General features: G+C 36.4%; 1 protein-coding gene across 2 annotated transcripts in view; it reads left to right on the top strand.

Annotated features, from left to right (window-relative positions):
* Positions 1-15,243, top strand: part of UGGT2 (UDP-glucose glycoprotein glucosyltransferase 2) — a 94,654-nt gene that overhangs the window by 13,599 nt on the left and 65,812 nt on the right. For both annotated transcript variants that reach the window (XM_061996084.1, XM_061996089.1), the window contains exons 5-9: positions 547-721; positions 2,301-2,397; positions 3,409-3,487; positions 4,753-4,853; positions 10,430-10,529. In XM_061996084.1, coding sequence (XP_061852068.1) covers positions 547-721; positions 2,301-2,397; positions 3,409-3,487; positions 4,753-4,853; positions 10,430-10,529 — 552 coding nt within the window. The remainder of the gene's footprint in view (positions 1-546; positions 722-2,300; positions 2,398-3,408; positions 3,488-4,752; positions 4,854-10,429; positions 10,530-15,243) is intronic.

Here is a 15,243-nt window from a genome sequence, read left to right as displayed (position 1 = left end):
AAGAAATCGTTGCAGTTCTAGAAAATGCAAAAAAACTTTTCTAGACATAGCTTTCAATGAGAAGGGTAGGTAGACAGTCAAAATTTGCACAAATAGCTAAATTCATAGAGCTTGATAACATTGAAGTATAATCCTAGTTAGTTTGGAAGTGTTAGCAGCTTTCTCAAATTTTACTGGATATCTCTTGACTGCTCTGTTACTCACTGATTGCTCTGAATGTCTCCTGGTAGGTGTAATGTATCATTTAAATGAAAAGTTTCATGCTGTAACTGATTGTTGCACAAAATATCCCAGTGCTATGTATTAAAAGTATTTCTAGCCTATGCTGATTTTTCAGTTTCTTACTTAGACTTTCATATACAATTTTGGCGTCCTGTGTTAGTTTGTGAGCAGTCATGATTATTTCGTGACGATGTTAACATGGCTTGCATACTTCTAGCATATAACCCCTTACTAGTTTTTTCAATGAAGAGGTAGAAAAACAGCTACCGTTTAAATTTCTGTTCTGAATTATATGATATCCCAACTTTTTGTTTTGAAAACCAGGCCCAGGCCATATCTTTTTAAGGGAGATCATAAATACCCAACTCTCAAAGAGGATGGCCCAGTGGTTGTTCTTTATGCAGAAATGGGCACGAAAGATTTTGTCAAATTCCACAAGATTTTATCCGAGAAGGCGCAAAAGGAGGAAATTGTTTATGTTCTCCGACACTATGTTCAGGTATGCAATTCAAATGAACATTGATTCAGTAAACTCCTAGTATTCTGTCTCTCTTTTGATTGCTTTTTGACAAAACACATTTTCTACATTTATTTTTACATCTGCCTAAATCATGTGCAAAATGTATTGTAATTGTAAAACTTCCTAGCTGACAGGATTCACCCAATACAAACTTTGAAGCTGGGAAAACATGATAACATTATTATATCCTGCACTATTTGCATCACTGATTGATCTTGCAGTATCTCTCCTTTGGTTACCTGTCTGAGCTTTGCATGTTGTATGAAGATATGTTGGGTGAATCTTGGTGCAGCAGACGGGGTATATTAATAACAAACACTAGAAAACTGGGAAGTAGAATAGAAAATTACATTGAAAAAAATAATTGTACTTATTTTACATATTTTTGGTATAATCTCACATGTTCATTGTAGCACAGCAGCTTGGGCTATCACAGTCAACATCACTGACCAGTTTTTAAACATTTGCATTCCACAGTGTTGTCAGTATTGTTTCTGAATGCTTTTCTTAACTTGCTCACCTCTCTGCAAGAAGACAAGACAAATATCAGTACATAGAACTGTATTGTTCCCATTTTTGGTTATGGAAAAGTTTTTGTAGTTTATATTTGAACTACAGTTTAGATAGTGAAGCTAACAGAAGAATAATCTGATGGACTGAGAGGTTGCTGTGGTTTACATATATCAAACATTTCAGGGAGAGAAGATGCACAGTTTGCAGACAACTTTGAGTTGTTTACTCACAGTAATGAAATAGAGAATTTTAGGAAACTAGTCTCAAATTCTAAGCTGTGCAGGATATAGTTTTTATTGAACTTCATATTGTTTTATACATTTTTATTTCAATTAAATGCCTACAGTCTCCTTGCTCTTGACTACTTTATGCATCATGGTCCCTGCAAATTTATGTTCTCTGTCGTCCCGTGTTTTTTCCCACTGAGACAGATTCTTCCTCACTTTTTTTACTTAAAGTGCCAGAAGAGGGAGCATTGAGAGCAGAAGAGGTGCAGTTAGAAATACTTGTTTGTTTTCAATAAATGGCAGCCTGGCTTTAGCAGTGATGCTTCAATAGATTTTCTTAATCCTCCACGCAGAAAATGATTATCTTGTTGATCACAATGGTTTTTAAAGAATCAATCTGCAGAGAATTTCCTCCTAATATGCTGGAAGTCTGCCAAAAGTACAAAGAAATACGTAACAGTTAAAGATGTGAATTCTAAGGCATCAGTAATAGTATAGTGTACTACCAACACACACTGTTCTAGTCTTTCTTCTAATATTGTGTGAAAGGACTACAGTTTCAATACAGCCTTTCTGTGATCAGCAGGAGATAAAGGAAGTCCTTACTTTGTATTACACACCACCTCAGTGGGCTGTCAAGATGCCTTACATGAATCTTGTAATTTGTTTGCTGTAGCATTTTCTACTTTGAATCATAAATTGAAAGGTGAATTTATGGCTGTCATAACATTTTAAGGTTGCAGTACTAGATAATATTAATCTCTTATAGATAGATTTAAGTTTATTTTTTGTTCTGTTCAAATACTATTGTGAAACAGAAACCAAGTTCCAGAAAAATGTATTTGTCTGGATATGGTGTAGAACTTGCAATAAAGAGCACGGAATATAAAGCAGTGGATGACACACAGGTGAAAGGTATGTGTTGGGTTTTTTTCAATTTGTTTATGACATTTCATTTGAGTCATTAATGAAATATATTATAAGCCTATGTCATAAAGTCAGTAAGATTTTGAAGGTTACGCCTAATTCCTTTTTATAGAATGAAGCCTCAGGCATTAGAAACTAAGACATCAAAATATATGTGAGCATTTGTGAACAGCTGTGCTTATAATATAGTTCACTACCTAACCTCTAATCGTTATTTTCTGTGGTTATTCAAAATGTAACCTATTCTTCTTCCTTTTCATGAATACAAGATTGTTTAACTTCTGATCTTCAATGACTTTATTTTTGTTGGCATCTGTGATACGCTAATTACTACAGTACGTTGACATTAGTGTTTCAGGGGTGAGGCTTCTTCACAGAGTTTGTGGAAGTACTGTCACAGTCTTCTGTAGAAAAGATGTACTGTATTGTGGAGTTTGGTGGCAGTGTATGTTACTGCATGTTGAAATGAGACATTTACCACAGAAAGTGTGTAGCTATGGCATTGTGACACGGAGTCATTACTTTGTTTGAACATTTACAAGATACAAAGAGAGGTAGTTAACTCTCTGACAAAACAACAGTTTAATAATCATATCAAAAATAATTTACTTTTTTAGGGGAAGTAAACTGATCTCTGACTTAGGTCAAATGCCAGCTGGAGATTCAGACGAGTATATTTTGAAACATAAATTTGGTAGTTAGTGGCTGATAAGAGTTACACCTTAAACTGAGAAATGGTTCTTTTGGGAAGTGAACTATTTGATCATATAAATTTCATTTTTATAAAAAATGTAATCACTGAATGAATGGTATTTTTTAATTAATTTGAATGTTGTTAAGTTTTCTGAAGTGGGTCGTTCAGATGCCAAAATATGAATACATAAGTATAAATCTGGGAATAACAGTTTTTTGATTGTATGTTTCTATTAACCATTTTATAATTCATAATACATCAGTAGCTTTCTTTGTTTATATTGTCTACCTGTGTTATGTGTTCAGGAGCAAATGAGACAAAAGAAGATGAGCAGGAGGAAGAGGAGGAAAGTGATGTCCAGGGATTTTTCTTTAGCAAATTAGTGTGAGTTGATATAAGTTAAATGATAACTTCCACAATTGTTTCTGAAACCTGAACATTTGGGTTTTTTTATAGAAGTGAGATTTATGTTGCAAACTATTTGACACATGTGAAAATTCTGATTGTCATTGTATGTGTCATGGGAATGTAAAGATGCAAGTTTATTCTGCTCATCTCAATTTGTTGCTTTTAGTTTTCTAATTTTCTTAAAACAGTTTACTGTAGGCACTCTTAAGGAAAACAGTTCCCTCTGGGACACAGTCACAAAACAATGGAACTCCATGTTTTCTTCTCTGTATCTACAGTGAGTTGTTGCTGCTACTTCTGTTTTCAGATAATTGGAATAAAAATGTTGGGTTTCAAAATGCAAGTAGTAGTACAACAAATCCAAACCCATGTGTTGTAGCTATGTAAGGTTTTTTAGGATAGTCATTAATTTCTTAGAGTTAAGGAGTGATATTTTGTAGAAGTTATAGATGTTTTCTTATTTTGGAGTTAATGAATTTGTGTTCTGTTCTAGCAGGAACTATTTTATCTCTCAAGTTACAATCTGTTAGATAAAATTGAATGGTACTCTATTGAGGGCTTCTTCCAGTCTTATATTGATGGATTCATTTTGTGGTGGCAGTCACCAAAAGCATTTTCCTGTAACAGATCCATGCAGTGAATCATCCTGGTGGTTTTTTTAACTTCAACAAGAAACTCAAGAATGTAGGTTGTCTGTAGTATTGCTCTCTTATATTTAAAGCTAAAAGTAAACTTGTTTGTAGATATTCTCACCAAGCTGAAGGCCTACACTTCAAAGCTGTTAATGCTGTATACATTCTCATCCCCTTTCTGTCTGTTTAAAGTAAGCACATTGAGATAGAAGTGTACCATGATCTGTAATACAACAAACTCTGTGTACAGTTAATCTATAGTATGCAGTTAGAAATACTACATTATGCTAGAGCAAAATAACTATACAGTTATCTATATTGTGTATCATTTATTCCATCAAAATTTATGTGACAGGATTTGAGACTGATAACGATGAAACAGTTGAACTTCCTGTAATTAACTGATTTTTGGTCATCAGATATCACATCTTCTCACTCCAGATCCTTATTTTTGTTTTAAGAATGATATAAAATTTGCATTCTTGTTTGTTACCCTAAAGATAAGGTATTAGCTGTAAGCAATATTGTGAATAAAAGCAGACATGGGTGGATGTCAACTGATTTTGCCTTTCCTTTAAAAAATTAAATAAAATAAATATTTTATTGTAGACAGATGCATCCTGATCTGAAAAACAATCTGAAAGAGTTTAAAAAACACCTAATTGAAACTACGAACAACATGGAACCACTGAAGGTTTGGGAACTCCAGGGTATGTATTCCATTTTCTGCATTAACACAGTACTCTCTTTAATTTTCCTTTCTCATGTGCTGGATATGTCTGTAGATATTTAATACAGATGGGTTGTGGAGTCTTCTTCTCTGGAGACATTGAAAACCCACTTGGACAAGTTCCTGTGTGACCTACTCTAGGTGGTCCTGCTCTGGCAGAGGGGTTGGACTAGATGATCTTTTGAGGTCCCTTCCAATCCTTAACATTCTGTGATTCTGATAAGAGCTTCTTTAATAAAAAAGAAAAATAGTTTCATAAGAAGGCAGTATTATATCAAGTATTTAAAAGGAGTCTGTTGGTATCTTGTCCTAGTGTTATATGCTAGAAATTAAAGAAGCATTGAAGTCATTGTATAAGATGGAGACTCATAACTAGCTTTCTTGATTTTTTTTGAAGACCAAAGTTCTATTGCCTGTTTTTCTGCCTGATGCATTATCTCAGATGGTAAATTTAGTTTCAGATTTTTTTTTTTTTGAGAGATCAGGCAAAAAATATATTTCTGATATGACAATGGAGTTGTTATGAAATACAGGTTAAGACACTTCGTTTAACTTGTAACTTTTAAGAATGTGAACTCCAGTACACTGATAATACTTTTAATAAACATGAAATGGGAAAAAAACTTCTAAAAGCTTTCCTGTGGAAAAGGAGAACAAATACGTAGAAGTCACCAGCACAGAAGCTGTTTAGAAATTGGCTTGCAGGATATTTTTTAGCTCAAATGGAATTACATATCACTCTCAAACAGGTCTCTAAACTGTCACGACACTTAAGTTCAGGCAACTAAATTTTTCCTGTTACATTCTTCAATCTTAGAACGTGATCAAAACTGATTTGTCTTTATATTATTTCCATGAAGGAGACTGAGAAATCAGCTAAACTTCAGTTTCTTTTTAGGACTCTGTTACAATGCATACTAGCAGTATGCAGTCTGAATCTAGCATTTGAGATAATTATTTCCTTGCAGTCTTTTATCAATGAATTCTCCATCAGCTGCAGAATTTATCTTGGTCTAAAATTTTAAAAAAATTAAAACATTGCATTTCAGTTCTCCTGAGAAATCTAGTGTGCAAATAAAAAGAAAAATATCTTTTTGTCTATTTACTGGTTTTTTACACAGTTGAATACCACTTTGTTGGTGTTCTGCCAGAAGCATCTATGAAACTTCGATCCCTTTAGAGTCTACCTTCAAAAGCCTGTACAAGGTCTCTACTTAGTGTTGGTCTTTTCTGTGGTGGCATGACTATATAAATAACAAAAATGAAATTGGTGCTGCTTCCCAAGCAATTCATACAATGTTGAAAGCAGTTAAGCACAGGTTCTCTGTTCAGTGCCATGGAGACTAGTACTGGCTTGTGATAAGTACAGACAGGGCCTCTTCAGACAGGGGATCTTTCAGCCCTTTCTTTGTGTGGTGCAATAATCCTGATAAGACTGAGTGCTTTCTCTAGGTCATTCTTAATGACTAATGATAGTGGCTGATTTAATGGCTCAGCTACTCTCTGATTTCCTTTAGTTAGCTAAATTTTTGCTTGGAAGCTGAATTTAACCAAAGCTGCTTCAGCTATAGGGCACGCTGCTACTTATAAATGACCCTAAACAGCATTCAAGAGTTGTCTTTTAAACTCTGGGAATGGTCAGGTGGTGCTGTTTATTGATACCTGATTTTGGACTATTGGGTAAACCTTTATATGAGGCTGTCAAAAGGGCCGTCAGAAATCTTGGAATGAACACCAGAATGTCAAAAAGGATTTGGCAGCATAAAAATTGCCCTCATGAGTGCTCCTGCTTTAGGCTTCCCAAATTTAACAAAACCTTGTGAACTCTTAACAAGCACTAAGAGTATTAGTACAAGTGTTGGGAACTTGGAAAAGCCCAGTAGCTTACTTCTTAAAAAATTGGACAAAGTGCAGGATGGCTGGGGTGTTGTAGGACTGTGGCAGCAACTGTACTGCTGATAAAGGAAGCTCAGAAATTAACCTTGGGATAGAATCTAGGTGCTGCATGCTGTTGTAACAGTACTAAAACATGAAGTGCAGCATTGTTTACCTCCAAGCAGAATGGTACAATATCGAGCAACATTGCTCGAGCAGGAGGATGTGGAAAGTATCTGGCACTTTAAATCCAGTATCACTATTGCCTATGCACAGTACAGAGGAATTAGAACATAATTGCCTGCAAACAATTAAACAAGTCTATTGCCATCATCCAGATTTGAAAGACATTCCTTTAAAAGATCCTGATAAGGATTTGTTTATTGATGGAAGTAGTTTTGTTCCAAAAGGAGAGTGGAAAGCTGGATATGAAATTGTCAGTTTGGATGACAAAGTAGATGCTAGACCCCTGCCAGTAAGGACATCTGCTCAAAAAAAAAGTTAATTGGTTGCTTTGACTTGAGCTCTGGAATTACCAGAAAGAAAATGTGTTAATATATATGCTGATTTAAAAACATGCATTTGGAGTCATATACGCCCATGGTGCAATTTGGAAGGAGGCAGGATTGTTATCCACTCAAGGAAATCCTATTAAATATGGTAAGGAAATTATGAAAATATTCAAGGCTGATAGTAAACCAAAAGGAATAGCAGTAATGTACTGTAAAGCCCATCAATCAGCACTAAGTGACATACTTTGATGAAACAGAAAGGCAGACAAAATTACTGAAAGAGTGGCTACATCTACTTTGATGACAGCATTAATTCTGGACAGAATTTTGAAAATGGAAGCCCATAATACTCTTAAGTTAGCAAGAATACTAAAATGTATTACGAATTCTGATAAATTCTGGCAGTCCAGATAGGTTGTGGAGTCTTCTTCTCCGGGGAAATTCAAAACCCACCTGGACGAGTTCCTGTGTGACCTACTCTAGGTGGTCCTGCTCTGGCAGGGAGGTTGAACTGGATGACCTTTTGAGGTCCCTTCCAAGCCTTAAGATTCTATGATTCTGTAAATGGTGGGAAATGCCCACCTGATAGTGTGGGGTAACTGCACAGATGATGAGGGCGTTAATGAAATGCGTACATAATAACACTGTCATGGTTCTGGCCCAGCCAGGAACAAAGAACTAGGAGCAGCCACTTGCCCACTCCTCACCCTCCTACCAGGATGGGGAAAGTAACCCAGGTCCTTTGGAATGCCCTAAGGACAGTGAGGGTTCACTTGCCACTCATGGTCCCTGGCAAAACAGGCCGGAGTATTCACCTTGGGGAAGAAAACAAAAATTTAATGTGCCACCAACTTTAAAACATAACAAAGAGAAAACACAGACTGGGGTGATGATGGGTATGACCAGATCTTTAAGACTACCTTCCCTCCACCCCTTCCCTCTTCCAAGGCTCAGAGCTCTGATCCCAGTGTCTTTACCTCCTGCAAGCACTGCAGGGGGCAGGGAATGGGAGTTTCATCAGTCCTTTCCCTGATGGCTCCTGCTGTTTGTCTCTCCTCAGGGCAGGTGGGCTCCTCACCTGTCCTCTCTGCTCCGGTGCAGGGTCCCTCACACACCGGGCAGCTCTGCGTGGGCTGCTCTGACATCTGTTCATCCTGAGGGCTGCAGCTCCTCTCCGCCTCCTGTGTGGAGGTGTATAACTTTGGTTATATTGTTGTGGTGTTTATGTAACAGAACATATTACTTTAAATCTTTGAATGAGTGAATTAAAAGTTTTAGTCATATGTTGCAGCATCAAATGGAGCTGTAATAATGAAGAAAATTTAATCTTCCAGCTAATCCAGGCATTTGACAGAATCCATGACCGTAGCAGCGTGTCTGCATGTCTTCCCCTGCCAAGATCCACAGCAAACCCACTACATGGGAGAATCTTGACATTTAAATTCAAATAATAAGATTGTTGTATTCACTGGTGATTTAAAGGAGCAATTGAATATAGTAAAACAAGTAGCAAAATCAATTTGTGATCTTAGAGCTGCAATGGAAATGGGATAGTTAAATGAGTTACTACATAGACTTGGCCTCTCCCTTACTGGATGACCAGCAGATTTGCTGCGAACTTTACTTATTATTGTGCTTATTATAATCATAGCATGCGTCGCTTTAAGCTGTTACAAAAGAATGACCTTAAAAACCACAGCTGGGACTTTATGTAATGTTACCCAAGATTTAGGAGACTTATGAGAAAATGAATAAATCTCATAGCCTTAAAGGGAGGAAATGTTAACACAAGCAGTAAAAGATGAAGGGGAATTTTGTTTTCAACGTAGGTCAGGGTGTTCTACATTTCAGAAACTAGGTAAACATTAACCTGCCTATTTATTCAGCTGTGAATGAATGCAACATAATTATATAAGACTAAGGGAGGAGTTTGGACAGAACCAGTTAAAATTGACCAGAGAATGAACTTACAGAGCTCCTTTTGGGGGCACCAGTCCAGAGACCACTGAAGACTTTCTTAGAGCATGCAAGGTAGACCTTTAGAATAACATAGCAACATTATAATAATACATAAAACTCTGACCAATCATGTAATAGAATGACAATACATTTGTATGTTATGTTAATGGTTTTGTGTGTAAGTACTACACTGAGAGCCCCACTGGTGTTCACCCAGGCTTGTGCAACTCTGAAATAAATCAGCAGTGTCTCTCTGGAGTGTGGAATTATTGGCACGTTGCATACTGGGTAATGAAACTATTTTTTTGGAAAACAACCCAAGGCTTTCTGTTTCTGCTCAACTGTCTCCACTAGCAGATTATGAAGAAAAAGCATCATTACTCTGAGGTAGTTAAGCAGACTGAATCCAAAGTATGTGGAAGCACCTAGTACTTTATTGCCTTATCCTATTTATACCAGAATTGGATTTTCCCCAGTCTTGTGTGCCAAGATTTGTTACACTCAAATTAGACACCAGAGAAGGCTAACTAAATCCCCTTGTCTTTCCAGTGGACAGCCAAATGGATTACAAACTGTCCTGATGTATTAAAATCTACATAATTCTAGGAAAAAGCATGGAGGGAAGAATTAGATGGCTTCAAAATATTTGCTGGACACTTAAGAAGACTGAAATTTGACAGTAGATAGGCCTTTCTTTCATGAGTTTCCATTTTCTCGTCCTGTGAAATTTCTTCTACTCTTGAAAACTGTACACCTCACATGCTCAATAATGCCTTCTACATTTAATATATGTGTTCTCTGCAAATCTTGTGAAGTACTGGATATAGAACAATTGTATTCTTTACTGAAGTTATGGGAGTCTATGTGTTGGTGTGTATCTTGGTTTGAGCATGCTACTGATACTGGCATAACAGTACATGATGAATTGTACAGGTTTATCAGTGTGATTTGGAAACTCAGAATTTATGTGTAGAATCTGTATGCTCAAGACAGCCAAGTAGAATTCTGTAGGAAAGCCTGAATTTGGTATTTCCAACTTTTAAGTTCTCATCTCTTTGACCTTAATAACATTACTTGGTAATCTCTTACAATGTATAATTGAAACATAAAAAATGTTAATGGTGGGAGTGTGTATGCGGAACAATTTTCTGATTGTAGGCAGTATTGACTGAGAGTGATATTTCCAGTGACTTTTATTTTTTTTTTCCAGATCTTAGTTTTCAAGCAGCTTCTCGAATTATGACTGCACCTGTTTATGATGCCTTAAAGGTAATGAAAGACATAGCTCAGAACTTCCCAATAAGAGCCAGGTATGATACTTAAGCTTCTTTTTTAAGTACTCGTTTTACATTTACATTTTAATTTGATTACCATAATACAGGTTTATATCCAAATCCAGCAGCCTGATACTCTTGTTTCACAGTTTGCTAGATGTAATCCAGGCAATTTCATTGAGTAGAAAATAACTGCTTGGAGAGCTCATGATCAGCCTTTAAATGTTTCCTGACTGATGCAGGAGATACCATGAGTGCGTCGTAATCCTTCAGGCACTTGCAGTTGAATGTCTAGCTCTCCCAGCTTTTACTGGAATGATATTTTCCCAGCTGGAAAATTCTGTTGAATTAATTGCAGATCTGCTCACAGTAGGAAGAGGCAAAATTCTGTTACTACATTTAATAGGAGATCCACACACATTAGTTCTAAGCACAACATTGCTGACAAGATTGGGCCCTGGCTACTGTACATAAGTGTTCTTACTGAGGAAGATCTGTGTTCCTTAACAGATTACTAATAAGAGATCAAGATAGAAATTACATAAATCAAAAACATTTTTCTCTGTGCTAACACTAAAAATTGCTCTTCCTGGAAGCCAATTGCATTGTGCTTGAGAAGTGCTTTTCTTTAATAAGTTTGTAATGTAATTCTATCAGAAATATTTGCTTGAATTAAATATGGTGCTAAATAAGATTCTTAGCATGCTTTCATATTTTACAACCCTTGTTTAATTATCACAATGTTTCATTATCATCTCTGATTTTCTGATAGAGAAAACTTATCACTGTAATGGAAAAACTACCTTTGGAACACTTTGTTTTGAGGAAGTAAAATATTTGTTTTAATTCCCAAAACATAGTTCTTATGAAATTGTAAGGTACAAGTTTACACTTACATTAGCAATCAGAAAATGTAGCTTTCTATTAGCAGATAATGGAAAAGTTGAATGTTGAACTTACAAGGCCACTTCTGTTCTTTAAAGGACAGGAAAAAGTCAGTTTGAAGTATGGGTGACATTTAAATCATTGATTTTAAAAAGTCATTAAATTGTCACTATCCACTCTGACTGCTGCTGTGTTTGTGGCATTAGAGCATGATTTACTTACTCTTCAAACATTTTATTTTTATGAATATAAGTATAAAAAGGGTTCAGAATTTTTAAAAGGGAAATTGCAATTCCTGTCCTGAATGATTTTTTTTTTCTAATGTGCTAATCTAGCGTTCTTATTTTTAACCTAAGAGATTACAAATATTTAAATAATTTAAAGTTAGTAGGTCTGCATTGGCAACAAACTTAAATCAAAGGGACATTGTGTGAAAACAGTGTGCAATATATATTTCATTATTAATCTCATCATACTTAACCTGCTGAGTCAAAAATACTAGTTTGGGGAAAAAAGCCACTTAGAATGAACAGGAAATTAAAAGATATTGCTTACTTACTTTGGATAGATAACAGATCATTATAATAGCAGTATTTGTGTTAAAATTTCACACTGTTTAGTTATAAAAACAACCATTTATTAATTATGAAAATTTGAAAAGGCTCTATAAAAATTTCAGAGCCATAGTTAGGGAAATAAAAATTAAATATGATATATTCTTTCAAAGTGGAAGAATTCCGTGGACCATAAAAACTGAATATAACATTCCTCTGGAAGTTTCTTTCACTTTCTAGTTTATATGCTGCATGTTTGCATCTCGGTATTTCCAGTTGAAAAGGTTAGTCTGAGGTAGATTTCACAAAATGTCATCTAGATGTAGACAGTGTAACAACTGATATGTCATGGCAACATTTTGCTAATTCATTTTATAGAGTATTTTTCTTCTTTGTTTTGTTGTGTACATCGTTATGACATTCTTAAATAACAGATAATTATGAGAAACATAATACTCTGTTTCTTGCTATGTGTTTCTCATTCATGAATGTTAATGGTATGAACAGTGAAAAGTTCCTTTTTTTCCCCTGATATACAATACTGCATAGCTACATCTTCTTCCAGGTAAGAATAAAGATGCATAAAATTATATGATAGAAAATATTCAACCTTAAGGTCATACAAGCACATTCCTACATCATGTAGTATGATAAACCGTGTCCATTTATTTTCAGACAGTAAAGTTTCTCTTTAAGGAGTCCTTAGCACTTAAATGTTTAGAAAAACATGCATAAAACTTTGTCAGGCTCTGAACAAATTGAATAAAAGACAGAACTCTGATGTCTTTCACAGGTACTTTTACACTTGTTGCCTCAAATTGCTATTGTTCTTCTCAAGAATCAATCCTCATATTTTCTGCTTAAAATCTTGTTAGACTCCTACATTGTCAACTGCTGTGCATAGACAAGGATCTAGTTAATGATTCATTAGTGTAGTGCTTTCTTATTACCAAAAATGTTATCAGTAAAGCTTACCTTTTGTTGTTAAGTATTTAAGTGCTAACACTGAGCTGGCTTCCTTTTCTCCTTTCTGCCTTTTTATCTCTGCAGTTTTTATTACCCATGTATGCAGAATGAAGCATTGATTCTGAGAGCTGCAGACCCTACTACTATTTGTATTGAGTTTAGCAAGTTAGAAGTCAGAGCTTCTTTTTTCCTAAAGTACTTTTCACTTCAGGATTCTCTAAAATTATTGCTATGAAGTCAGAATAATAGTTGTGATAGTGCTGCTGCACACTAAACTTCAATTTTGCTATGGAGTCCTCCTGTTAAGTAGCTGTTTTGCTCATTGGTTAAGCATACTCTTGGTTATAATTACCATCACTTACAGACATCCTTTTAATAAGAAGTTCTGTAATGCTCCTGAATTACATCTATTGCTAGTAGAAAGTCCCTTAAAGCAGTGTCCTCCATACTCAGCTTTTGAGACTTCTGACTTGATAGTGTTTGAAGTGATTCCATGTCTTATTTCAGACATGTTGAGGAAAATGTGGCATTCACTAACAATGCCTATTCTAAGTCAGTTTATTTTTGGGAGGTGGCGAGAATTTATATTATTAAATAACTGCTTTATTATCCGTAAGTATTTAATGTGGCTTAGTAGGATCATTCTCAGTTTGTTTAGTTAACTTTTGAGTTTAAGATAAATCCACTTATGCCGTTATGTTTTGAAAAAAATATTTATATAGGCAACTAGGGTATTTATTTTGGTATTTATTGGGAGTATCAAATTTAAGTTAATATAATTTAGGATTTCTTAAAACATACAGAGATACAAAAATTCTGGGGTATTTTATAAGAGTCTAGTAATTATAAACTTCACATACAATACATTGTGACAGAGGAAGTTCGACTAGTCTTCCACAGTGTTCTCAAAAGATAAAATGACAAATCAATGGGTTATCTTCTAAAGGTAGTCATGTCATGGTTTGACATGACAGCCATTTCTGGCTGTAAAGATGGCTTCTGTAAGAATTTGCTCAAAACTCTCCTCAGCTCTGAGCCAGACCTGCTTCTGGGGCTGAGCAAATTAGACGCCTCTACGATCAGTTTTTAAGAAGAAGAGGAGGGTTCTTCATGCTCCTTCTTTTTCTGTCCCTTCTTCTTTATCGGCTGGTGGTGGTGCAAGGAATGGGAAGAGAGAGAGAAGCAACCATGCAGACTCCAGGGTCAGTGAGGGAAGAGAGGATGAGGGAGTCTGGAGCAGACACTATCCTGCATCCTGTGGAGAGGAGTGGTGAAGCACAGATTTGTTTGCATTTCATTAACGACCCCATATCAGGGGCAGTTACTATGGCCAGAGGAGGCTGTGTCCCATATAAGGGACCTCATATTCACAGAAGCTGTAACTGTGGGAAAGAACCCACACCCCAGAAGCTCATTAAAATTATGCCCAGAAGAGGCTGTATCCCGAGGGAGGGACCCTGTATCTGCAGAAGCTGCAACTGTGGGGAAGAACCCATGCCAGAGATACTAAGGACCGTGTGAGGGAACCTGTATCGGCAGAAGCCACAGCTGTTGGGAACAACCCACGCCAGAGAAGTTTAAGGACTGTGTCCCGGGGGAGGAACCCCATGTTGGAGCAGGGGAAGAATGGCAGGAGTCGTCCTCATCTGAGAAGACAGAAGCGGCAGAGCCCATCTGTGAGAGACTGACCACATCTCCCATTCCCTGCCCACTTAAGCTATTGAGGGGGGAGGAGGTAGAGATATCGGGAGCAGTGAGCTGGGCCCAGGAAGAAAGGAGGGATGGGGGAGGGAGATCTTAAAGTGCTGGTTGTAATTTTCTCATCATCCTACTCCCTTTTTTGCTTTTGTTCTGTTCTGTTCCTGTAGGTAGTAGAATAAACTTTCCTACTTTCCTCTCTAAGTCGAGTACTGGAGTCTGTTTTGCCCAGAACTGTAATTGGCAGCGAGCCCTCCCTGCCCTTGTCTCAATCCACAACAACCTTGCTTATCTTTTTGCTCCCATTTCGCTGGGGCCTCTGCCATCCTAATGAGGGTGGGGGTGAATGGGGCACAGAGCTGTGTGGTGCTGCTGTGCTAGCTGGGCCAAACCACAACAGGTAGAATGACTAAGGAAACAAAAATTTTGACTGACTGTGAAAAATTTCAAGGGTCTCAATCTGTAAATTTCTTTTCTAACCTCAGATAATTTTATAGCAGTCACTGTTCATGTATTTTCCTTGCATTTGGCCAAAATGTCAAGTTGTATCCCTGGCCTTCTGTGGTGTAATGTTGAGTGGCACGGAGTTTGTAACATTAACTTAAAATATACAAATATTGCATTTGTTTGGGTAAGACTTTAAATGA

This window comes from Colius striatus, chromosome 1 (assembly GCF_028858725.1).
Source record: "Colius striatus isolate bColStr4 chromosome 1, bColStr4.1.hap1, whole genome shotgun sequence".
Classification (NCBI taxonomy): Eukaryota; Metazoa; Chordata; class Aves; order Coliiformes; family Coliidae; genus Colius; species Colius striatus.
Note: the sequence above shows the minus strand (reverse complement) of the source record. Positions and strands in the feature narration are given on the sequence as shown.